This window comes from Chelonoidis abingdonii, chromosome 9 (genome assembly GCF_003597395.2).
Source record: "Chelonoidis abingdonii isolate Lonesome George chromosome 9, CheloAbing_2.0, whole genome shotgun sequence".
In the NCBI taxonomy this organism is placed as follows: Eukaryota; Metazoa; Chordata; order Testudines; family Testudinidae; genus Chelonoidis; species Chelonoidis abingdonii.
The window spans coordinates 57,728,663-57,755,443 of NC_133777.1; the positions used below are offsets into that span (position 1 = coordinate 57,728,663).

A 26,781-nucleotide genomic window follows, 5' to 3' on the forward strand; every position below is an offset into this window, starting at 1 on the left:
CAGTAGAAGGCTGTACTTATAGCATTGCAACCGCTAGAGTCAAACACAGATGCAAAACAAATTTAATAATATTTTTATGTGCGCACCATCACAACCGTATTCTCTTCAAACCTGTCATCTGAATGAATGTAAATTAAAATGTAATTGGATTTGTCGGTTTCCAGCAAACGATCTTTCTACATGCTTTATATTAACAATAATTTCATTTTGCGGCACTTTCGTTTTTTCATTCGGGTATTAAAAGCTCTTGAGTCGCGCGAAATTATTTGTTAAATGTAATATTGTAGGCTACAAATAAAGTAAATATTCAGAGCGATAGAAGTTAAACACTTTGATATAGAAAAGTTGATTTCCCATATTAAAAATGATGACACTCTCACATGGACAATATAGTTGCAAAGCACTTGTCCTCACTTGTGACTTGCAGAGAGTGTTTGAAATCAAAATGTATCACTTGTAAATAGGCATGTGGTGCTTATGTCATTTATCTTTCTGAGTCAGATTGTATATACGAAGTGGCCATGAATAGTCGCCCGTGAACCACGCAAATCGCACTTGTCCACTCCTAGAAATATTGAGGAAAGAGATAGAGTATGATATGAGAACTCACAGGCCACTAAAAAAAGTTATGAAATATATATTGAATTATTCACGCAGTCAGAGCGTATACATTCCGTAGGTTAGCAGGACAATCCATTTAGTAAAATAAGGTGTGTCAAAAATATTAGACCAGGACAAATGGACTTAAAAGACTTCTCAGAGAAAATATGTTATACATACATATACAAACAAAATATAGACAAACTTAATCAATAATTTTCACTATAACCATAAATGTATTTGGGGACCTCTGATGCTGGGGCCGCAACATAGCAATATAGTCACGAGCCCTGCCGGACCAAATGACCTCAATGTGAGTGGATCTTACCTGGGCAGCGACTCATAAAAGGAAGGGATGTTTTTGCTTGTCATAATGAGTAGATCCTAGCGCTGGCTACACGGCTCAACGGGTTACGGTCTTCATTCTTAACAGGCCTCGGACAAGGGAAAGCAAAACATTCGCCTGACCAGGAGGGACAAAGTCAGAGAATTGGAAGTCTCGTTTAACAGTCGAGTTGCACCTTCTGCCCGCCTTGGAAAGGCCCTGTTTTTTGGCCCCCCCTAAAACCCTAGCAGTTGGTGGCCCCCTGCAGTGTTCTTGGAAGCCTAGCCCACCCGCCAAGTATCTTGTCGGGGTATTGGGTGGTTTGATTGCATGGGTGGGGGCCTTAACCAAGCCTGCTGAAATGGGTGAGAGTGCAAACAACTGCCGTTTGGTTTTTTAGGCCCACCTTAGCTTTTTTGGAAAACCGAAGCTAAGGGAAGTTTGGTTTATATGGTCTACCCTGAATCGAAAGATTCACACTTCCCCAGCACCTGTTTTTACCTTAAGACCAGAATCCTCCAGCAGGTCCCCTTAATTTGGGTCCCTAGCACCGTTTTTGTAGAAATCCCATAGGGCAGGAAATGAACAGGCCCTTGCCCCCAAAGATACAGCTTGGGTGGGAGAAACAAGTCCAGGCCAGAGGAGGGAAGGATCCCTTTTTTAGTATTAACTACTTTGTGTTGAATTTTTTTAGTTATAATTGTTTTTAAAACTAATGATTTTTTTCCAAGCCCTCCACCTCTCTCACAATTAGTTTAAAGAAAAGCATAATGGAAAAACAATAAATATAATATATATAATTATAAAAAATAAAAACAATGGATACAATTCAAAAAATATCTCAAAAAAGAATTGGTCCATGAATGGTTTTCTAGATTTAAGGCCCCCATAAAAAGAATCGTGGCAAATCATTGTAGTTCCCTGAAACTAGTTCCCCTGGCCATAAACCACCAAGACCAATGGGAATTCCCCAACCAGTTAATTCGTGCTGGCCAAGCGCCGCCGTATTGCCTTTGGTGGTGGTCGCCCGCGTCAAGCAAACCTAAAGGACCCCGAAAATTAAGGGGGGGCCCCAAGGGCCCCTTCTTTGTTAACCGCGCAAATGGTTTATCACTGTACCCAGAATCCCCAAAATGTAGGGGGGGGGGGACTTAGGGGGGCCTAAATTATGCTTGGAGGCATCTGGGGCCCCCTTTAGTAACTTGACATTTAAGATCCCAGATGAAACAGCTTAGTGATAATACTTTGAGAATGCGCGCCTGGGAACGAAGAACGGTCAAAACTGTAAGCCCTTTAATCTAATTGGGTGGAAAGAAGGTGGCCCTATTGCGTGATTTTTTGTGTTTTTTATTCCACACGTGGTAACTTATTGAAAAGCCCATTAACCAAGGCCCCAGATTGCCCCCCTTGATGACCATTTCTGCAAACATAAAGTGACCACTTTTTTTCAATGTGGTATGCCCAAATGAAATTCCCTTTCAAATCTAATTTAAATTGTCCTCCTATTATATGTTCTAGAAGCCAAAAACAACACACACAAACGTTTGGTTATGGGTCCCTTGGGACTTAGAGACACAGGGGGCCAGAGTTTCCATGTTGGTCAGTCCCACCCACAAGTAGCCCAACTTTGCCTTAGTGAAACACAGCCCACACAGAAAAGAATTCATGGGAATATCTGCCCAGAAATGGGGAGCCAGCCCCCAAGAGAAGGAGGAAAAGATGTAACTAATCCCAGATTTTTGAGTAGAAAAAACACTGGGCCCTGCTGTTTAAAATAACCTTTTGTCCCCAAATGGGGGTGGCATACCCCTCCCCATCCGAAAGGGGGGCCTTATTTGGAGACTTTGGGAAAGCAGAAAGGGTCCCCCATGAATTGTGTTGTCCCCTAAAGCCTGTACAGTGCAGGAGTGGAAATTGGCCATGGATGGCATGAACAGAAGAAACAAAAAGTGGGTTGGAAGGCCCATAGGATAACAGTGTTGCATGGTCACTTTACTGCACAAAACGTTACCAAACTGGTACTCCAAGTGAGTGGGGGGGGCAAAATCAACATCCCAAGGGCGGCGAATGAAGAGGGAAAAACTCCTGTTTGAGTTTGGGGAAATAACCATTCCTTCGGGAAACTAAGGAAGGCACCTTTTATCCAATTTTCCCTGTTGTTTTTTTTTATTGTGAAAATGGAGAGAGGGGAGAAAAAAGGCAGTTTTCTTAAAACCTCCGTGGAACCCCTTTGTTGTTTTGTCCCTGGAAAACAAGAGAAAAATATCATTCCCTCCAAGTAGGTTGGTTAACGGCCCCCCCCGAGTTTCCCCTTGTGGGGGCCTCACGTATTCCCCAATTTATAAATATGTTTGGATTCTTAGGATGGCCCCCTACTTCCATATTGGGCCCTTGGCCCATTTTTAAAGTGGGAATCCAATCTTTGCCTGCTTACTTTGGGTAATTATCGCCCCCACTGCTGGCCCGTGTGACCTAGAAAACTTAGGGGAAAGGTGGGGCCACAAGACATTATTAAAAAAACGAAAGAAGGTAATAATTTGTAGGCCCCATGATAATTGGGTATATTAGAGAAAGACAATTTGTTGAAGGAAATTTTGGATCAACTTTGTCCACCAACTAAAAATTCTTCCCCCCATTTAGGGGGGGGAGGAAGAGGCCCCGGCCCGTCCAGGGCCCCACCCAGCCCTTCTAGCAGAGCAAAGGTGCTTGGGGGGGTTGGCCCCACTTCCAGGGAGGGGCCGCCAGGTTTTCCCAGCATTGGTGGAGGGGGGTCCTTCACTTCGGTTCCCCGGCAGGTGGAGGGACCCCCGTCCTGCCCCTTGAAATGCCCCCGCAGAATTGGGCGAATCCCGTGACTGTTGTATTTTGTTTTTTTTTGGCTGCCTTTGGGGGGTGCCAAAGCCCCTGACCGGCCCTGGGATCTTTGTTGAGCCCCATAGAAGTACAGAATCAATTTTAATAAGGACACTGAAAAAATACGGACGCCGAATGGCCCTACGTTGGTACTTAAAACTCCAGAAGTTGGGCCTTGCCTGCCCATTTTGGTGAACCTGTTCATCTTGGAAAAGAGGCCATTAAAACCGGAGACCCTTTCTTCAATCTAGGACCTCCTTAGTTGGGCGCCCAAAGTTCATGCATGTGTTTTAGAGGTAATAGAGCCTCCACCTCGTGAATACTTTAAAGTGAAGATATCCAGTTCAGGCCCTATCACAATTCTTTTCTCTTTTTCCACAAACAGGCCTTTTTCAGTGGCCAGGAGTTTCCTGTTCCAAGAAGATAATAAAGGAAGCTTAAATAGCCCAATAAGGGCCCGCTGGTGTCGTTAGCCCTGGGCGCTTGTTATACCAATGACCAAGGGATTATTTAGGAATTAGGTTAAAAGTGCTTTTGTGCTTGGATTACTGAATATGAAAAGGACCCCTATTAAAAAAGAAAAAAGGATATCATAACCCCTTCATTTTGGACTAGGGTGGTTTTGATTTAACCATCCCTAAACCCTGGAAATCAGGGCCAGCCCCCCCATTTGTGGGTAGTTTTGGGTGTGTTTTTGCCTTCAATGACTAGACAGAGGAACAAAAGAGACCCTGGGGTTCCCGCCCAACAAATAGATGGTTATTCCCTGGTTTGTGCTCCTCTCCTTCCCCAAGGGGGGGGAATTAATCGTTTCTATTGGGTATAGAACCCAGTAAAGCCAGAGTTTTACCTGTTTTGGTGCTGCACCAAGCTCAGCCTTCCTGCCAGCCCGAAGCCAGTCACGGGGGGGACAAGAAAGTCCAAGGCTGCCCTCTTCTCTCCCTTGGGTTGTCCCTTGCCCTACGGTGGATGTGTTTCCCTGCCCCAGGTGCTTGGGAATGTTCAGAAGTTTTGTACCTTATGTCCTTTATTCCATGCGTTAAGTTCCTATATGTAAGAAGTTGGGGGCCCTTTATTTTTCCATGCCCCGGAAAGACCCACAAACATGGAAAATCTGGTTCCGGACTGGCTTTTGGCCTTCCTGGGAGAAAAAACCCCCCACGGCACTATGGGAAGAATCTGGGGGCCGGGGGGGGCTTACAGACCCTGGGCCCCATATCATGTGCCCCACGCAATTGGGGAAAATCCATGGTTGGTAAATGGGGAAGACAACCAAGAAATAATGTGTGGGAAGGAAAAGGGCCAAATTGGAAGAAGAATCCTCACGGCCTAATTTAATTCAACTGAAGAAGGTGGGAAATAAAGTGGGAGATTTGGAGGAATTAAAGGGGGGATTTTCCACAAATATCAAAAAGGAGTAATTTGTACCCTTGTGGCACTGGTCCGAAAAGCCTTCCATTGTTTCAGTTAAATAGCAAAGAGTTATCCCTTGCCAGGATATAGACATAAGTGTCCCCCTTAACTGGTCCCAAATCTTCTGATTTAGGTTAGTTTGCAAGTCCTGTCCTCCTTCTTTTAGCGCCACGGCTTGGCATCACCACTGCATATTTAAAGCATAAAAGTGGAAGGAAAAAAGGCTTTGAGAAACAAAGAAATATTCAAATGGAAACATTTTATTGTAAAAAAGTTTCCCTTGGCCTTTTGGGCTTTTGATGGAAGCATGGTTGTGGGAGTCGCCAGGGCAAGACCCTGCAAGACTTAGTTGTTCGATTTGAAACACTGTATTTGGCACTTTGGGCAAAGTGGTTGACCCTGGACCAACAATACAAGTTCTTAAACATATCTTAACCTTTTAAGAAATGAGCAATCCATTGGATTTAAGGGGAAACTATCATGCCCCCTTTAAATTTAAGCCAACATGGCCTTACATTTCTTGTAGGATGGGACAGAAATGCCCCCTTTGGAGGAGGGATGAGCCCTTTTTGGAAAGTAAATACATTTTTTAAGTGTTTGTCCCATCAATTTTTTGGACCCCCCCCCTGCCCTTCCATTCCCAACCTACTAGCCCCCCCGCCCCCCCCGTTTGGGTATTGAATGATCCATAATTCGCTATTTAAAGCCACCTACCCAAGGTATAAATGCGGAATTGAATAATTTAGAACCACCTCTCAGATTTAAACCCCAAGTGTGCCCCTCCTTTGGGGAAGGTGATGTGTCTGTTCTTTTTCCCACACAACCTAAAAGATAACCCTTTAACTTGTGAAAACCAATTTAAATGGCACAAATTTAAATGAAGCTAAATGTTGGGAGGCAATAAGTCTTTAGTCAAAAGTTAAGTGGGAAAAAGCCTTGTCTTGGGGAAAAAAAACAACAAGCTTTAAATCCCCATATAGGCCAATAAAATTCCCATGCGGTTTTTTATCTTTTCCTCTGCTTAAAAAAGGATCTTGGCCCCACTCTTAAGTTCACCAGGTTGCCCGACCCATTAGAATTGTGGCCAACATCAAATTACTTTCCCAAAGCTGCCAGTAAGCCAAAAGGTGTAATCCACCTTAATATCCCCCAAATCATTGTCCCCAAAAAGGTGTTTATAATTATTTCCCTTTTTTTTTTTCATCAATGTAAATTGGTTTCCAGAAATTCAACTGTCCCTGGGACAGGGGAAAGTTTCTTCCTTTTCCCATTAAGTTGTAGTATGATTTCCTGGCCCCATTATGTTCACTTTCCTTTTGTTGCTTCCCTTAAAATTCCCCATAAGAAGAGAAGAAATAAACCAATGCCCGCCCCAAGTTTTAAAATCTTCAAAGTATGGTATTTATGAAGGAAATATCCCCATGACACATACAACCCTTTATATAGAACTACAGTAAAAGTTCAAAAGCACTGAAATCCGAATAGCCATTTCCCTCCAGGACTTTAAGATATATTATTAAATGGGAACAAACCATTTAATTGGTTTTTGATGAAAATGGTTTTTGTATTGTTGAAAGTGGCTGGACTGGAAAGAACTAAAATCTAATTGGGAATCCCCAATTCTTCAAGGATTATGAAATAGTGCTTAGTGGCCCTGGTTAGTGGTTTTTAACCAGGTTTGAAGGATTGTTGCTGGTTTTCTCAATGTATAGTTTAAGGAAGGGGGAAGCCAATGTTGGCCTAAACATATAAGAAAAAAACTCCACCAACAAACTGGGACCTTACCGGCCTTTTCCCCATTAAATGCACTGGGGTTTTAGCGTCCCTTTGTTTATTTTCTAAACCCCGCCACTGTGAAACCGTGCAAGAAAAGATGGGCCTCTGGGCCGGGGCCACCTTGCCCAAGACCTACCACGATCAAGCCCAGGGGACTTGCAGATGCCCCTCCAGAAAACTTTTCAGGTTTTGGGGGCCCACTGGAAAAAATGCCCAGAATAGCCCTGGGAGGGAGGGAAGGTGGAGAATGGCCCCCTCAATAGATGTTCCTCTTCCTTGCATGGGAAAGCCTGGGGCTGGAAAAGGGCCACCCTGGTTGGGCAGAATTATCTTCTTTTTTCCTGGACAGAAAACTAGGGCTTAGGAACAGGCAGGAGGAGACCCGACAAAGGGGCCTTAGTTTGGGCCAGGGGGTCCCGGCAAAAACCTTTCCCAGAAAGTGTGAATGCCCCAGTCTTCATTTATTCACTCTATTTTTAAGGTTTTTTTTGCCGGGGTGCCGGTTAATAACATTTACAATTTTTATAGGCCCTCCCTTTTCTATAAGTCCCTAGTTTAGATACCAACCAAACTATTTGGGTAATCTAAGTAAACAAGGGTTTCAAAAATGGTTTAAGAAGTGTCCATTTAAAAATCTAAATTAAAATGGCCCCTGATCTTACCCCCCCGCCGCCAGCCTGCCTCCCGAGCTCGCCTTGACCCGAGCCGACGGGGATTTGCGGTTCCACCCTAGGGCCCAGCCAGCGGGCTAGCCAGAAGGGGTCCCTGGTTTGGCCCGGGACCCCAGGCCTTGGGTGGGGGGAAGGTTTCCCCAGGGGATCAGGGGCCAGAGGGGCCTGGGGAGGTGGAGAAGAGGGTGGGGGGGGTTCAGGGATGAAGGGGCTGTGGAGGTGTAGGCAGAGGCCTGGTATTCCCGGGGGGGTCCAAGGGGTCCCCCACCCCAGGGGGTAGAGGGGGGCTTGGGGGGTTAGGTGTGTGGGGGGGAGTGGCCATGGCAGAAAAGGGCCCTGAAGTTTGGTGGTGGAGGGGGCCCCAGGGGGCAGAAAGGAATGGGCTTTGTGGAGGATTGCCCCCAGAGCAAAGCCGGGTTGTGGTGTGGCCCGTGGGGTGGGCTTCAGGGGGCCAGAGGGGGCTTGGGGGGGTTTTGGGGGGTATTGCCAGGGGAAGAAGCGCGTGGGGGTTTGGGGGTGGGGGGGGGTCAAGGGTTCAAGGGCCCAAGAAAGGGGCTTGGGGGATATGAGGGCTGCCCAGGGCCAGAAGCGAGTGGTGGGGGGGTTCCAGGGGGCCCGAAGGTCTGGGGTGGTGGGGGGGGGTCCCAAGGGTCTGGGCAAAAAAGGGGCTGGGGGGGGGTGTTTTGTGGGGGGTGCCCCATGGCAAGAAACTGGAAATTGTTGGTTTGGGGGGGGGTCCAAGGGGGGGCAAGAGGGAAGAATATGTGGGGCCGCCCTGTGGGGATGCCAGAAGCCAGAAGGCCTGGGGTGGGTTGGTTTGGGGGGTGGGGCCAGGGTGTTCAAAGGGGGGCAAGAGGGCCATAAGCCCGGTATGGGCTGCAGGAACAGAAAAGGGCTGATGTGGTGGGAGGGGTCCAGGGCAGAAGGCCTGGGTGTGGGTGGGAGAGGGGTTCAAAGGGGTCCAGGGGGCAGAGGGAACTGGGGGGTATCGGAGCTCCCCCAGGGGGCCAGAAAGCCTGAGTGTGTTGGGGGGGGGGTCAGGGCAAAGAAGGGCTGGGTGTGGTCCGGGGGTTTCCGCATAAGGGTTCAGGCGGGCAAGAGGGACTGGGGGGGGGGCTAGAAAAGAGGCCCCCCTGCCCCAGGGGCGAGAAACGTTTTTGAGAAGGTTGGGTGGTTGGGTTAAGGGGTCCCCCCCCAGGGCAAGAAAGCCCCTGGGGTTTGGTGTGGGGGGGGTTCCCAAGGTTATTGGGCAGAGGGGGACTGGGGGGTTATGGGAAAGCTGCGCCAGGGGCCAAAGAAAGCTGAGTGTTGGGTGTAGGGGGTCCCCAAGGGCAGAAGAACCCCTGAAGTGGTTTGGGGGGGTTCCCCCAAAAGGGTCAGGGGCCAAGAAGGGAACCCTGGGGATCGGAAGAACGCTGCCCCCAGGGGCAGAAAAAAGCTGAGTTGTGGTTGTTTGGGGGGGGTCCCCAAAAGGGGCACAGAAAGGCTGGGGGTGTGTTGGGGGACCTAAGGGGGCAAAAGGTCCCTGGGGGGTTGGCAAGGGGAGAAAAAGCCCTGAGTGGTTGAGGGGGGGGTTCCCCGGGGGGTTTAAGGGCCCCCAGAAGGGGGCCTTCGGGGGTTAAGGGGGGCCCTTTGCGGAGAAAGCTGAGGGGGGGGGGGGGATACGGGTCCAGGGGCCCAGAGGAAGGCCCTTGGGGGGGTGGGTTAGGAACGAAGCGGGGGGGGGGAGTTTAGGGGCAGAGGGGCCCTGGGCCGGTGGCCCCTCACGGCAAGGGGGGCTGGAAAAGCTATGTTTTCTTTCCTCCACCCCTTCCCAGGTTCCCTACCATCCCTCCCTCTGTCCCTCCCAGGGGAACTAGGCCCCCCGACGGCGAGGGCTGTGTCTATACCGCCCCCTCGCGCCCCGCTAGGGCCCCAATCACCCTTTGATTGCCGGGCAAGGGAAGGGAGAAAAGGGGGCGGGGGCCAAGGTAAAAGCCCACCCCCACCACCGCCCGGGGGGAAGAAAAGCGGGGGAGGGGAAGCTGTGGGGGTTTGGCCCCCCGCAGGGCTATCATTCGGGCCCTCGCCGCCGCGCTGCCCCCGCCCAGCGGAGAAAAAGCGGTGAAGCAGGGGGGCTGGAAAATGGGGGGGCTGGAGGGGGCCCTAGGACTGGCTGCCCCAGGCCGGGGCTTGTTTGGCCGCTCAAAAATCGGCCCCTCCGTTGTGGCCGTGTTGGGCACGCGGGTGGGCCCCGCCAGTTCCCAACCTGGGCCCTAGTTGGGTTTTTGAAGGAGGAAAAATGGAGAACCCCTTCAGGGGCCAGAAGGCCAGGGAAAAGGAAAGGTTTGGGGTGTTTGACAAAAATCAATAACTGCCTGGGTCTGTTTATGTTTTTCCCTCCCTAGCAGCGAGTTAAATGGGGGCCTTGGGGGGCCCCAGAATACGTTGCAGTTGGGTGGCCCAGAAAGGAAAATCCCTAGTTGCCCCCCCGCAAATTGAGAAAATTCCATACTTACCATACGGGAGCAAGCCCAAGGCACCAGTTTTGGTGGAAAGACAAAGTGGGGCTATTTCAAGAGCTAACGAGGGGCCCTGGTTATAGACAATGGGTCCCTTGCCCCTCCACTTTGGGTCCTTGGGGAAATTTCCGTCCTTAAAGCCCTTGGGTTCCCGTGGTTTTCATGAAAACCGATTCCTGTGTGGCCAGGTAAATGGGCAAAGCGCCTAAAAAAACCCCCCCGTTTATGGTGTTGTTGTTCCCTCCCACGAGCTTCCTCCCCAGTCCGATTTAACCATAAAGGGAGAAATAGTAATTTACTCCTTAGTTTTTACCCTGCAAAAAAGGTTACAAATAAAAAAGGCCATATAAAAGAAAACGGTGTTGAATTTTTCGAAAGACTCGCATCAGCCATTGCCAAAACCTTTTCTTCTCCAAATTGGAAAAGGCTTCAAAAAAAAGGTTTTGCAACGCTCGATGCCCTTTCCAGTGGGAGCAATTCCCCTTATGGGCTTTTTGAAAAGATCCCCCTTCTTATTCACACGAGATCAGATATTTTTCAGTGGATTTCCAGCTTAACTCCCTTTTTCTTTCCCGCCTGTCTTTTTTGAAATACATCCTGTTCTCAGGAGTCAACTGGATGACAGAGAAAGAAAAGCTTTTGGGGAAAATGCCAACTTCTCAATTGCCTCATAGCTTCTTGCTCAAAAAGCAAAACCCCTATACCACAAAGCGCAATGTGTTGAAAGTGGGCGAGCCAAATTAAAATATCAAAACTTCCTTGGAAACTCCCTCTGGGCCCCTCACCACAGGCCCATTCCTCCCCAAAGTATTTTTGGGACAGGGCTTAAATAAAAAACATCATGTTAAGTTAATGAAAACCAGGAGACGTTACCCAACCATTGCTCTTCAAGAAAGGGGACTGTTGAGTTTTTCGGGGAAAAAGGGAATGCCCATCGAAGCCTGTTCCAATTTCCCAGCCGCCCGCTTACAGCATACCATCCTGGCCCGATGCCGAAAAATGATTAAGTCAAGAAATCCTTGGTTTTTGGAAGGGTTTCAGAGATACCCCCTAAAGCAAAGGACCACTAATGAAAAAGAATAAAATTGGAAGCCGAGGCCACGAGGCGCACGCGGGGCCCGCGCTGACGTGCCGTTGACCCGGCAGCCGAACCCCACCGCCGGCGACCCCCCACGGCTCAAAGCGGAGCATTTTGTTCACAGCGCTCGTTTCTTTGTTTCGACCTTTTGGGTATCATTTCTGATACACGCGGGGTCTAGGAGGAACTTGTTTACTCACACCAGCCCGAGCCGAAGACAAGCAAGAAGGAGTGACGATCAACCTCACAGCGGCCATGCGGGGGCGGGAATTTGTATACTCGGGGTCTTTCTTGTTTTCTCGGCTGTCAGTAAACAAGTTTCCTCCTAACTCCTTCTTATCTCAAATATTATACCAAAAGTCTGGAAGTACAAGAAAACAAAGTGATTCGGCTATGAGGAGCTTTGTGTTGTGATGAACAGATGTGGAGGGCTGTGTCTTTGTTGTTTTCTCGGCTATGAGTAAACAAGTTTCCTTCTAACTCTCTCTTATCTCAAATATCTACTAAACATCTGTGAGTACAAAGGAAAGCAAAGTAATCGGCTATGAAGAGCTTTGTGTGTATGTACAGATGTGGATTGCTGTGTCTTTTTGCTTCCTCGGCGGTGAGGACAAGCTTCTCCTAACTCCACTCATTATCTCAAAGTTCTCCTAAGCATCTGTGAGTACAAAGGAACAAAGTAATCGGCTTGATGAGCTTTGTGTTGTATTAATGTATGTTGATTGTGGACTGGTATCGGGCTATCTTTAAATCAGACTGTTGATTCATATTTCTTATAAGCAAGACCTGTATTGAGTTTCTTAATGCAAGAGTATTGTTTTGTACTTTCTTTCTTTTTATATAAAGTTCTTGTAAAACTGGTGGGAGTTTCTTTTCCTAGTGAGGCAAAGGGAAGGGAAACAGGCTGGGGCTATTTTCCTATTGTTTCCAGGAAAGAGCAGGCTACGGGGAAAGAGAAAAAATCATCTCTGTTCTCTTGTGGTTGAGTTTTTCTCTAGTTACTGCTACGAGATCAGGGAGGGGAATTTCCTCGTGTGCTAGCTGTGAATGCATAGCCTCGGGGACGCTAGATTGCTTCTCGGGTTGCATTCAACAAGTGAAGTCTAGTCTCGCACCGGCAACCCAGGAAAGGGGGAAGCTGGGAGAGGAGAGAGAGAGAGACCAGGGTCTGGGTCTTGGGGGTCCCCAAAGGAAGGGTTGGGGACACCAGAGAGAGGAAAGGGAGGTCAGGCCCTATAATTCCTGACCTGGTGGCAGCGAGAATATCAAGCTGGTAGTGAGCTTGGGAGTTTCAGGTAAGCCCCCAGATTTTGGACACTAAAGTCCAGATCTGGGACAGGAGGCTATTACCACATGGTGAGCAGCAGGTGGGATATAAAAATCCAAAAAACCAGTAGCACCTTATTTTCTTTTTTCCTGCTAGGGATTAGCAGTGAAAAAGGGTTGGCTTTAAAGTGCTAGAGAGGAAAAAAATTTTTCTGCTTGCTCTTAGCAGCTTGCTGTAGCAAAGTCATTAAGAAACCTTTACAGATCTTTTGTTAAACAATTGGAACTTAAGTACCCCGCCAGCAAACGCACACAGGTGAATACGGTAGCTTTTTGTTGGGTTCAATGCATAGGAGACAGCTGAACTAATTAAGGCCGAACAAGATGCCCAGGATGCAGCTACAAAAGAACAAGAAGCCAAAGCAGCACACAAAAGAAATTCTGAACTAGAGCTGGCCTACCATAAAAACAACAAGAAGAAGAGACAGCCTTCAACGACAGCTGAAACTACAGAGAGAGGCCCACAAGCAGGCCTTACAGAGGGAGCTGGCTAGGCAAGGCTCTAACACTCCTAACCCTCCGACACCACTTGTGGTTCAACCACACCGGAAATTTCCAACTACAAAGCAGGTGCGGACACAGACAACTTGTCTGCGCTACCAGACACCCAACTGAGGTAGTGGACCTGGATCCCATGTCAACGGCTGAACCAGCCACAACACCTCCAGTCCCAGACCCGAACTGGAACAGCAACCCGCACCAGCAAAGTGCAACCACATCTTCAACCCAACGCAGAGGGACCAACGAGCCTGAACTGACAAAGCAACAGACAACCATACCGAAGAGGCTCAGGCAGAGCCTGAAATACACCAGGTGCACCCAGCAGAGGCGCTGCACCAGCGACAGAAACAACCCCATACTACATCACTTCCAGAGGGACCAAGCCAAGCCTCCAGTCTGAGAAAGAACTGGTGTCCCCAGCTCTCAAGGGAAAGTTCCAGACTGAGCAGAGCAGATGTCAGCCTTCAGGAAGCTTGGGTGGCGGCGGCAGCAACCCACCTGCTCTCAGCTCTTGACCGATTCCCGGTTTGTTATAGACCAAGACTTTTATACAAGGAAATTCTTTCTGGTGGACGCCAGAAAGAATGGCAGCGCGCAAACGGTTGGTGGTTCCAACTAAATACAGGGGAAGCTCTTAAGCTTAGCCCATGATCATCCCAGTGGCCATGCTGGGGTGAACAGAACAAAGACAGGTTGGGGAAGTCCTTCTACTGGGAGGGATGGGCAGGAAGTTGCCCAGTATGTCCAGCTCTGTGAGGTGTGCCACACAATGCGGAAAGCCTCAAGATCTGGTCAGGCCCCTCTCCAGCCACTCCCATAATTCAGGTCCCATTCAGCAAGTAGCTGTGGATATTCTGGGTCCTTTTCCGACAAAGACACCCAGGGAAGAACAGTACGTACTGACTTTCGTGAACTTTGCTACCCGATGGCCAGAAGCAATGGCTCTAGGTAACACCACAGCTAAAGCAATGTACCAGGCCCTAAAGAAACATTTTCGCCAGGGTAGGGCTGGGCTTCCGATACTGGGTCAGTCAGTGAAGGAATGCTAGCCATTGTGTACCCTGGAAAGCTACGTCCATATGTTTGGGGACGACGGTTCCAGCTGCAAACTGACCATGCTGCACTAAAGTGGCTTTGCCTGAAGATTTGTGAAGTCTTGTACTTTGCATGCTTTAGTTCTATGTGGCATGTTTGTATTCCTCTGTTTAGTTTAAGTTCTAGGTAGAAATCACCTCCAGTGAACCTTTCTACTGTCGGTGATTGGGGGGCGTGTCCATAAGTAGATAGGTAAGGTAAGGGTTAACTTCTTTACCTGGAAAGGGTAACCAAACACATGACGCAGGGACCAATCAGAGAACTGGATTGTTTAAAGTCAGGGGCGGGAATTTTATACTCGGGGTCTCTTCTGTTTTCTCGGCTGTGAGTACAAGTTTCCTCCTAACTCCTTCTTATCTCAAATATTATACCAAAAGTCTGGAAGTACAAGAAAAACAAAGTGATTCGGCATGAGGAGCTTGTGTTGTATTGAACATATGTGGAGGGCTGTGTCTTTGTTGCTTCCCTCGGCTGTGAGGAACAAGCTACCTTGCTGATTCCAATCTCCTTCTCATTCTACTAAGGGGCAGTGAGTACAGACGGGAACAAAGTAAAATCGGCTATGATATGCTTTGCTTGTACTTACTGTGAGTGATTGCTGGTCTATTAAATTGCCTATTTTTTAAATCAACTGGGTATTCAGATTTCTTAAGTAGGACCTGTATAAATGTTTATGCAAGTTATTAGTCTGTATTGTCTGTTTTTCTGTATAAAGCTTTCTTTTTTCAAAACACTTGTGGAAGTTTCTTTTCTACTAAGGCAAAGCCAAGCTGTTGTATTTTGCATCTCTATGTCCTGAGGGATAGAAGATCGCTTTATCCTCTTGGCGAAGCAAGAAACCGTTTCTGATACTCGCGCCAGGGCTAACCAAGAGCACAAGCCTGGGAAGGAGGGGGGAAGGGGTTTTCTCCCCTGCTTTTAGCATCCAAGGGATTTGGAATCTGGGTGTCCCACCAAGGGAGGGTTGGGGACACCAGAGAGAGGAAAGGGGGGATCAGGCCCTATCAATTCCTGATCTGGTGGCAGCCTATCAGATCTAAGCTGGAGATTAAGCTTAGAGGATTTCATGTGAGTACCTTATATTTGAACTCTAATGTTCAAATTGAGGATTAATACTTGACATTGCTGAATACCAAGTATTCTAAGTTCTTGCTTGTGCCCTTGAGCATAGTGCTGTGCTGGGAGCAATAAAGAGCCACCCCACCCCAGGGGGAGAACCAGGAGGCAGAATGCCTCCAGGAGTGCTCAGATGCAGGGTGGGTGCATCCTACTACCACATCCTTTTCTGGGGTGCCGCTTATTAGTCTTCAAAAATGTAGTAAACTTCATTGGGTTCTGTGCATGAGAGCAGAGTACTTGCCAATCCCAGCCCCTTTTGGAGGATTAGTTGCCTAGAAGAATAGTAAAAGTGCAGTCTTTATCTTCCCTTGAGAGCAGGGATTACAATGATGGTTGACCTCTACATGCCCTGAACAAAGTGGAGGTTTCTTTACGCCATCTCTCGCGTGTAGGTATAATCTGGCTTTAGCTCTACACTTCTATCACTGTTTTTATATTTGCTATCTCACATTGTTATAAAGTTACATTTTGTTAAACAAATATATAAAATTCACTACTTACAGTGGAAGGCACCCATTGGCTGAAATCTAATGCCCACATTGCAATTTATGTAGTTTGAAACCTTTATAGTGTAGCTACTAATTTCTTTTTGAAGGTAAACAGATTTGTTTCCATTAAAATGTTTTTTTTTACATGAGCTAAGTGAATAAAGCACAATGGTGTGTACTCTGCTTGCAGAATATCCTTGTGCCGATTGCTCATGAATTCCTCACATATCACTTGTTTAAATGTATTTGGTGAATGTGTTTGCCAATTTCCTGAGCCAATTGCATCTCTGGCACTGTGTCTATTTGTTACAGAAAGGGTTCCTAAGTCCTGCCAACTGGAATACCCACTTGTTTGTGGTGTTTAGAATACTTTTTCTATCTCATTTGAAAACGCTGAATACTGAGAATCAACAATATGAACTTATTCATTTTATTTTGCCCATAATTCCATCCCCCGTTAGGAAGGAGACCTCTTTTTGGTATGAGAGGCAATACAGATAAAAGTTAGTTTTGTCTCTCATCTTCTATATGTGTCAATGTATGATGCAGACCATTGCAAACTGACCTGATGTCACTAACATACCGCAACTTCCGTTTGATTTAGATTTGAAAACTGGTAATTCAAGGTTACCATTGTTTCTTAATAATAAATAAGTGACTATTATTATTAATTTGCTATATATAACCATAGTATATGAGTACTGTTTACATAATTCAGTTAAAACAATAATTTCTTATACTTTCCCAGCATGGAGACTTCTCCTAGAAGTAAGTTTCACCAACAAGTTTATACTTGTTCTACTTCCCCAAAGGCAAACTAGTCAGCAGCAATCACTGTCATGGGAAAAGAAAGAGAGCAAAAATTTGGGCCTTGCTGTTTAACCTTGTGAGAACCAGCCACGGGAAGTGCCCTGCCCGCTTTGGCTCCTTGGTGTTCTGCTCAGGGCTCCCCTAATCTGGAGTAAATGTGTGGCCATTGATCTAATGCTATACTAGATCAGGCCATGGTCCATCAAGTCCAGTACCCTGTCTGCAATAGTGGCCAAAACCAAATGCTTCAGAGGAAGGTGTATGAACTCTTGCAGTTGTGGACTGAGCAGAGGTTGTCATTGAGCTGTGTAGAGTGGTGCCCGGGTCCCTGTCTTGGGTTTATACAGTTACTTTAGAACCCTGTAAGGTGTAAAGTTAGTTCAATTTTTTCACTCAAAGATGCAATAGAATCCTATTGTTGTATTTTATATATCTCCATAAATGGTAGATAACCTCATTCTGCACTTAAACTATAGTAGATTCAGGGTGGACTCTTTGGGGTAGGGATTTTCTCTTTTCTATTATATGTACCCATAGGCGCTGACTCCGTGCGTGCTCCGGGGCTGGAGCATCCATGGGGAAAAATTGATGGGTGCTCTGCACCCACCGGCAGCTCCTCACCCTGCCCCCCCACCTCAGCTCACCTCTGCCTCCACTCTGCCTCCGCCTCCTCCCCTGGGTGCACCGCATGCCTGCTTTTTGCTCCTGGCTTCCAGTGCTTGCACCGCGAAACAGCTGATTCATGCAGCGAGCGCTGGGAGGGAGGGGGGAGAAGGGAGAACGTGGCGTGCTTGGGGAAGAGGTGAGGCCGGGGTGAGGATTTGGGGAAGGGGTCCAACAGGCGCAGGGGGAAGGCGGAGTTGGGGCAGGGATTTGGGGGAAGGAGTTGGAATGTGGGCAGGGCAGCAGCAGGGAAAGGATGGGGGTGGGGTGAGACTAGGGATGGGGGGGCGCGAGCACGCACCGGCGCAGGGGAAAGTTGGTGCCTATGTACGTACCGTGCCTAACACAGTGAGGGTCCAGTTTTGTTTGGGCCTTTAGGCACAAGTCATAGTAATAAAATGATTGTACTAGGTGTTGGGCATACATAACAGGTAGTTTCTGCCCCAAAGAGCTTACAATCTAAATAGACTAGGCAGAAAAAGGAATTAGTAGTAGTATCCTCCCTTACGGATAAGGAACAATGGTGTTTGCAGATACCTGTCACCCCAAGCAGTTCTACAGAACAGAATTTTGCAGATGTTTGGCAAAATGTGTATTCTGTAAAGGAAAATTAAAGATTTGCCAAAGGCTGCATTAAGAATAGTTGGAATATTTGGCAAACCAAAGTATTTTCTGGTTCATAAATTGTAGGGGTGGTAGTTGTTCTACACAGTGTAGTTGTTGTGATAATCGGTATCCACTTCAGTGCTTTACTGCGTCCAAACCACTAAATAAAGATTCACGTGGATGTGGAGGAAGTTCAGGAAACCACTTCCCCATTATCCATGTGTATTCAATGTACCCGTCTGGCTGGCTGAGACAAAATCACAACATGATATTCCATGAAAAATGAGTTTTCTATTGTAGCTTTGTATTTTTCTCTTCCTGCGGAATAAAATTCACATATTCAAATAAGAGTCAGGTTTTTGAGACTGGGTTTCTTTTTGCACAAGTATTGATATAATCTGCAATATTTTTTGTTTCAGCAATACCGCCTGATTCCATGAAGTCAGAGAATATACAGCAGCGTAATCCAGTTATGTGAATTTGTTTGTGTTTGCCTCAAAAACCCTTTAACAGTCTGAGAACTAGTATATCAAGGTGATACCGTGTGATCAGCATTTGTGTGTGTGTGTGTTTTTCTCCCCCTGACAGCATTGCGGAGTCGATCAGGACGGTCCATCATAAATGGAAACTGGGCCATTGATCGACCTGGGAGATATGAAGGAGGAGGGACTACATTCACATATAAACGCCCAAATGAAATCTCAAGCACTGCAGGGGAGTCCTTTTTAGCAGACGGTCCGACAGATGAGATCCTGGATGTCTATGTAAGTTTGTCAAATTCTGATTAACCTTCCTAGTGGAAAACAAGAGTTCTGGTCTTTGTTCACACATGACACTAAAAACACAAGCAATAACAATAGATAAATGCCAGCATTCCATTTAATCCTTAGAGATAACAGTGTTTTAGATATTACAATATCCTTTGCAGTTACCTCTGTATTGCCCCAGATCATAGGAAATCTAAACAGTAACAGATATCTGCTACCACCTGAGTTTACTGACCCAATAAAACCAATTTTACTTGTTGAGTAAAATCAGAGGCAAAGCATACAGTATTTTTTATTTCATGAGAGCTGTATTTCTTCCAGACACTTTTCTACTGAAGCTAATTTGGCTTGGTTTAGTTTTATAGTTACCCGAATCAAATGTCTGAAGCTAATCAAGACGTCTGATGGAGTCAAGCCTTCTTGGTTCTGTATTTTTTTAAATAAATAGAAATAAAAGCTACAGTATTTACAAAATTAAGCATTCCTGGGCAGAGTTTTAATGGCAAACTTCATTAGGAAATCCTGAACGCAGAAACTCCGCAAAACAATTGCAGAATCAAATTGCAGTGAAATCCTGGCTCCATTGAAGTCAATGGCAAAAGTATTGATTTCAATGGAGCCAGGATTCAACTCAGTGTATTTCTGGTATTGTTCAACACTGAAATAAAAATGCTATTGTGGATTATTACAGCATACTATGAAATTAATTGTACTTATAGGCATGCTCATACACACATACATGAATTAAAATAAAATATATTGACTGAAAGGCCACACGTAGTATAGATACACAGTCTGAATTGACGATATTGGTTGTTTTAATTGGCCAGGGTTTGGTTGTCATTAAACTCAACAAATGATGACAAATGACAGAAAAAATAGTGCAGTATATTTTTATAGAAAGTGCACTGCCTCCTACAACTGGAAAAGTTACAAATGGCAAAATGATTAAAAAGTAACAATTATTTATTATATTACTTTAACAGGGCACAGCGTGGGAGATGGGGAATGATTTTTCATTTGTTGTGATGTAAAATTTTGATGTAAAGCTTAATGGATTCTGATATAGGATATAATGAGCACTTACATAAAGAATATTGGCTGGTGTGAGCTGAGATGCTGTGATGTTTTTATTGCCAAGAAATTGATGCCTAATGTATTACCCAGAGAGAAGGCAAAGGAGCCATACATGACTTATTCAGGTGTTCCCAAATAAGTATCATCAAAAACATTAGAGCACCTTAAATTAATCCGAATAAAATGTGTTTTGATTTTTAGAGCTCTTATATCTCATAGTTTGTGTCACTACTATGTATTGATTTAATCTTTGCCTGTTTATCTCCCTTCATTTTTCCCTTCAAGACATCTTATTTGCCAGTAAGAAAACAGCAAGGTTGCCATGGGTTTGGGCACAGCTTAATGACTTGAACTGTGAGTTATTGCTGTGGACTGGCCCCCTGGTTTGGCACTCTCTCTCCTTCATCATGCTGTCTGTAGGATGTCAGGACTGCGGGAGGCTCACCTAGGCTGGCTGATAGATCAGCATTCTCCCTTTCACTGCACTGTGGATTGGTTGATAAGCATCTGTGCAGGTTTGTCCTAAAATGGGGATTGGAGGAGCGTTAGATGAAAGAAAATCATAGGAGCTTTGTTAATAGCATAATCACCCTTGCACGGGTCCTGACTTTCTAGTTACAGCGAGATAGCTAATATTAACATAAACCAGTTTCCAATTCCTCAGCTCCCTGAACCATATAGTCCTTGTCTTACCATTTCTGAATCTTCCACTTTTCCTTAGCTCTGAACCCTGACAAGTTTATTTGCAGATGAAGGGATATGAAAATGTTAATGCCAGCTGGCTATCAGTCTTTTCTCTCACTTCCTGCTGTCTTTCTTTCATTCTCCAGTTGCACAGGAAAAGGCTCCCAAGTTATGTTATAGCAAAGTTTAAACAGATAGATAAAGAACAGAAATTCAGATCAGTTTGGTTTTGCACATAAAGCAGCAGTGGCACAAAAGATTACATTGCCACTAACTCAAAATAGAACTGTTATAACCGCTCCTTGTGAGTTGTTTTGGGAAACAGTATGGAAGAATCAGGGGAACCATAGGAGAGCTTTCCTTGGAACTACCCAAACGGTAGGGTCCTGATCTGAAGATATGTGGAGCACTCTCAGCTCCCACCAAAGTCAGTAGGACTTCAGAGTGCTCAGCACCTCGCAGGACTGGGCACCAAGAGAGTGCATTTTAAAACTGGAGAGAGAGGTCGAAAGGTCATCTTCTATAGAAATCATTACAGGTAGTGCATTCTCATATGATTCCTGAATGTGGGTGCTCTCACTGGGGCAGAGCTGAGAGAAAAAGCTGTTATGATTGCCAGAGGAAACACTTTTCAAAGACAAAGTGATGAATTCTAACTCAGAATAACTCTGTAGACTTCAGTGGATTCCAGAATGGTTTTCTGATTGCAAAACAAACCTAGTGCCACAAGTTTGTTGTTGGTGGGACACAGGAGTGTAGAAGAGATTTTCTCTTGGTTGTAGGCCTTGCTTTGGCAGAACCAAGAAACTTTTCATGTTCAAGAGGAAGTGTCTGACTGATAAGGAAACCCAGGTATAAGGCACTAACAGCAATCTGTATTGATGATTTTTTTTTTTTTAAAGACACACTTTTTTTAATTAAACTGGCTGAGGCTTCTACCAGAGCAATCCAACACCCCTAGAGGACCAAGTTCTTTTAAGGCAGCAATGTGATCAGTTGCATTATTAAAGTAATCAAGGCCAGGCTAATAGAATCAACAGTACATAGTATCTATAACTGATAATGCAAGCATTCCTATTACTGCTCCGCCAGCATAATGTGGGGCTGCTAGGGAGTTCAAATGGTTTTCCAAGAAGTGCAAGTATCTTGCAAGGGCTTTATTATGCAGCTCCTAGATTGGTACTTATTCACACACCCTCCCATAGATTTCAGTGGGATACTCATGTGAATGCTTACTAATGCGCATAAGGATTTTACAATTGGGCTCTAAAACCTCTAGACTTTGCTGTTGCCTTCCTTAAAGCAGGTACACTCAAGGTTCCCAGTGCTAGATAAAAATATTAAAACAAACCAAAAAAAACCTCCAAAACAACCCAACCCTTTTGTCCAACAGTAGAAAAAATGAGGAACCTTTTCTGCATGTTTGGCTGTCTGTGGGATGTTCAGTCCTACTGGCTGAAAATGAATTTGGCGGTGGTTGGGAACACAATTCTACATCAGTGATACAGTCACCACAATGTGTATGTGGACCTCTGTTATCTATTTCCTTGAGCGCTCTTAAATGACTGCTATGTAAATGGAATAGACATACAATTGTTGTCAGCTATTTTTGCTTGCTGCTTTATAAATACTGTGGTGAGTGATACGTGCTGAGCTGCAGGGCTATAAAAGGGGATAACTTGGTATCTGAGGTAACACAGATGGGTTAATAAGAACACAAGAATGGCCATAGTGGGACAGAGCAATGTTCTGTCTAGCCGAGTGTTCTGTCTTCCAACAGTGCTCAGTGTCAGATGTTCCAGAATGAACAAAACAGGCCAGTTATCAAATGATAATACCTAAGTGCTGTTCATGCATTCTCAACTCAAGTAGAACTGACAATCATTTGAGGAGAGAGCTAGCAGGATTTGGAGCATTTGGGGTTTTGGATCCTTCCCTCTCTTTCTTCTCCTTCTTGTTTATCTTTTCTCAGTTATCTGTTAGGTCAGTTATTTCAGTCCCAACCCATTTGTTGTATGAACCTCTCTCGCCACCTAGTGTTCAGTGAAAGACTCTTAACGACACTGCTGTATTTTCACATTTTGCACTTGTACCAAGACAACACATATGATGTGGTTCTTCACAGTGAGGATTTTGAGTAACAGCTATTCCTTCCTATTACAGTTTAGTGCAATTTGCAAATGTAGAAACTCATCTTTTCCTTACTTGTCTTAGCCTTTCAGGAACAAATTGTTTATTTTCATATTTCACTGACATACCAAACAAGCCTTTATCTTTTCTAATAGTAGCAATCATCATGCTGTTGATTGGTTTAAATGCATATGTCTGTTAAACAGTAGTAACCTAACAGGTGGTTTAAGTGAAAGGGTGATTATTTTGAATCAGGTAACATTTATTTGACTGTTTTTCCTCTTAGATGATACATCAGCAACCTAATCCAGGTGTACTTTATGAGTATATCATTCCAGAAGCCAACGTCATTAGCCCTCAGTTGCCTCTGCATAGAAGGCCAGGTAAATCATCATTGCTTTAAGCACATTCTGTAACATTATGGGCCAGTAGTAATATTCTGGCCTCACCGAAGTCAGTGGAAGTTTTGTCATTGACTTCATAGGACCAGGATTTCACCCCTGATGTTCAGCTGGTGTACAGCAGTGTAACTCCATTGACTTCAGTGGCGTTACTCTGATTTGCTTCAGCCTAGGATCTGGTTCTTTATTTCTATTTTGAAGGTAATTTTGTCTTTAATCTGTCACATGGGATAAGAACACACTGTGACTTTTCCTTGGTCAGTTACTGTTATGAGCTGAATTGCTGTGCCGGTATTTCAGAAATTAAAATACTTTTTCTTTCTTTTTGGAGTTTGATATTCTGAAATAACCTTTCTCAGCTTCTCTCTCGCAGTCCTGTGGAAATTTCTAAGCCCCCAAAGCTACAGTTTCTCTAGACAGAACATATTTAAAGTTCTATAGCACGGAGATGTGTTAAATGTAACAGTAATTCTGAAAAAAAAAAAGAGAAAATTGACAGGCAAGTTTGGTACTATTTCTCATGTTTTCGATTCTCCTTGTCAGATTTGTATTGGCTCTATAGCCTGTTTCTTAATGAGGAGCAGCTGGAATTTGACATTAAGAGGCACAGAATATGGCGCATGGTGAAAAAACAAATCCTTGGGAAACTTGATTTACATTAGGTGCACTAATTATGCTAGAAAATGCCTGGTGAATTTCCACTTTTGTGTGTGTGTTTGCTTGCTGAGAATTGGGTGCCTCATTGAAAAGCAGCAAAGTCTTTGTCTGCAGAACAGCCCAGCAAGTCTGTATATGGAGATAAAAGCTACTTCCAAGCTTGACAACTTTGTAGACCATTGTTGCAACTGCTAATTAGTGAATGCATTAGCTAATATTTGAAAGAGATAATCACTCTTTTAATTTGCTATTGTTGCCTGTCCCCAGGGGAGCCATTCAATGGTCAGTTAGAACTGACAGATGGTACAGATCACGAAGACGAGAATTTGCATAGGGAGACAGACACTCACACTGGACAGTCAACAGGGACCTTTCCTGTTATTCAGCCAGGAAGGTTTCCTTCTCATCAGCCAGACAACCAAGTGCCTGCTGTGCAGCCACCACAACGAAACCGAGAACACAACTGGAAACAGGTTGGAACAACTGAGTGCACCACTTCGTGTGGGAAAGGTAAATGCTTTACAGTGTAGCATAGTATTTATATTACACACAGGAGGATTCTAGGCCAGGAGAAGAAAAACAAAGGGGAAAGAGCATGTTAGAAAACCCAGCAAATCCCTGTATTCATTAGACATATGTTTGAGCCACTGCTTTCTGTTGTTTCTCACTAAGTGATAGACAGACAAATCTATAGCACAAAGCGAGTTCCAAATACATGTCAATAAAAATAATTTTAAAATAACAGAAACAGAGCATGATGCACATAGTTTATAAACAGGCTTGGGAGATTCCAATTTTTTTTTATCATTTCAACAGATAATATTGATGTTTATTTTTAAGTATTTTTTTATCAATTTAATTTTTCACAGTTGTGCAAAATTATGGGTTTTAAGCATTTTTTATATTTTTATCCATTTACGTTTTCACAGCTGTGGGAATTTTTTGAGGGGATCAATCTATAGAGGGGGTCAGTCCATAATTATTTAATGACAGCGATATTCAAAAAGGTAACGCTTCGTAACCATTAAAACACAAATTGTCAACAAACATCAAAATATACAAAGTAAATATCCTTAAATCAAACTCTAATAAGTTCTCAAGCAGCATTTTTCTTACTTTTGCCTAGCTGTAAATTTTAATTATTATTGATAGAAATATTTGTCATTGGTTTGTGTGTGTATGGTGAAATCGACGTTTACTGACACTTACTGATAAAAATCTAATTCTTCCAAGCTTAATTATAAAGCAGAACATGGTATCCATTGCTGAAATAAGAAATATTACAGTCTTTTATGGCTGAGGACAATTGCCTGAAGTTGCTTTTCTCATTTTTCCCTGACACACTACCATTATCCTCAGCATTCTTTGGTTTCCTTTTCCCATTTATTTAAATCCTCCATTTTCACTGGTACTTTTGCAACTCTGTAAATATCTTCCTACTATTTGCCTGGATTGCACCTTTACTGGTAGTGACTCCTCCAGTGCTGTTCATCTCAGAGCTCCATTTGCCAGTTAGATGCCCTTCAGGGCCAGATCCAGGCCTCAGCGTGCCAAGCGCGTGCTTGGGGCGGCATACCGCTGGGGGCGCTCTGCTGGTTGCCAGGAGGGCTGCAGGCGGCTCCGGTGGACCTCCTGTAGGCGTCCCTGTGGGAGGTCCACCGGAGCCGTGGGATTGGCGAGCGGCAGAGCGCCCCCCGCGGCGTGCCGCCGTGCTTGGGGCAGCGAAAGGCTAGAGCTGGCCCTGATGCCGTTGCAATATATGGTGTGAATTACAAGCTTTTTGAGGGGTTTGACCCCTTTAATTAACCTTTTGCACGATGAGGCATAGCTGTTTGGGGCACAAAAGCTGTTTGAACTAGCCAATGGTAAGAACAGAGGTACTGATTCTTTTGACAAACATCAGTGGTATATTCTCCAGAACAGGCATGCAGGACCTGAATACTTGACCAGAAGATGATAGTAGAGTGTGTAGTTTCTAGAGATTTGTGATGTCCAAACACAATTTTTGTTAATGTTTACAGCCTCACTCGCTGTAGCAGCTGAGTACCCTTTTCCTATTTGGAAACAAACACATTATATTAAAATATAACCCAAATTGAGGTGCTCTAGTAAATACTGTCCTTTTTGTCTGGAATAAAAACCCAAGAGTAAATAATAAAAACAATCAAAATAAAATATAATCTAAACCAAGTGAAACGGCCTTCCATCATCCTCTGACTCCTGCACTAGCAAACCTCTGACAGGAGTAAATTCTACTGGTGGGGAAGTTCATAGATTCATAGACTCTAGGATTGGAAGGGACCTCGAGAGGTCATCGAGTCCAGTCCCCTAGGCTCACGGCAGGACCAAATACTGTCTAGACCGTCCCATTTATCTAACCTACTCTTAAATATCTCCAGAGGTGGAGATTCCACAACCTCCCTAGGCAATTTATTCCAGTGTTTAACTACCCTGACAGTTAGGAACTTTTTCCTAATGTCCAACCTAAATCTCCCTTGCTGCGTTTAGCCCTTGTTCTTGTCTACCTTGAGGCTAGAAGTGACAAGTTTTCTCCGTCCTCTGATGCACCCTTTTTAGATTTCCTGAAACTGCTATCATGTCTGTCCCCTCTCGTTTTCTCTTTTCTTCTTCCAAACTAAATTACCAATTCTTTCAGCCTTCCTTCATAGTCCGTTCCAGACTTTTTCATTCTGTGTTGCTTGCTTTCTGGACCCTCTCATTTCTCATCTTTCTTGATGCAGACCCGACTGGGACACAATACTCCAGTTGAGGGCTTAACCACAAGATAGACAGCAGATAAGAAGCGGTAAAAAGAAAAGAATAAATTCATACGTATACTATAGTATTATGAAAAGGCACAATAGTTAAAACATGCAATACAACAGATAACACAGATTTGCTAATTTTTAAAATGCAAACAAAAAGAAAATATCACAACAGGGTTGACATCATATATAATAAGATATGATAGGATCAAACTATGAACACACAATAGATCTACTTTAAAAAAAAGTGACCACATAACTCCTTCCATAAGACAGTCTATCTTCCCAATTATGTAAATGGTGTTGAACTGCTATGTATACACTCCAATACAGATGAGGGAGAAACATTTGCTTTGTCTTATTGAACTTCTCCGGTTTTCCTCAGCCATTTCTTCTCAATTTGTCAGATCGATTTTCGCATTTTTGAACTGTCTCCCAAGCAGTTGCAATCCCCTCCAGTTTGGTATATCGCAAA

At 44.8% G+C, this 26,781-nt stretch overlaps 1 protein-coding gene across 2 annotated transcripts in view; it reads left to right on the top strand.

Moving 5' to 3' along the window:
- Nucleotides 1-26,781, top strand: part of THSD4 (thrombospondin type 1 domain containing 4) — a 610,875-nt gene that overhangs the window by 519,928 nt on the left and 64,166 nt on the right. For both annotated transcript variants that reach the window (XM_075069580.1, XM_032791936.2), the window contains 3 exons: nucleotides 18,414-18,589; nucleotides 22,770-22,866; nucleotides 23,809-24,051. In XM_075069580.1, coding sequence (XP_074925681.1) covers nucleotides 18,414-18,589; nucleotides 22,770-22,866; nucleotides 23,809-24,051 — 516 coding nt within the window. The remainder of the gene's footprint in view (nucleotides 1-18,413; nucleotides 18,590-22,769; nucleotides 22,867-23,808; nucleotides 24,052-26,781) is intronic.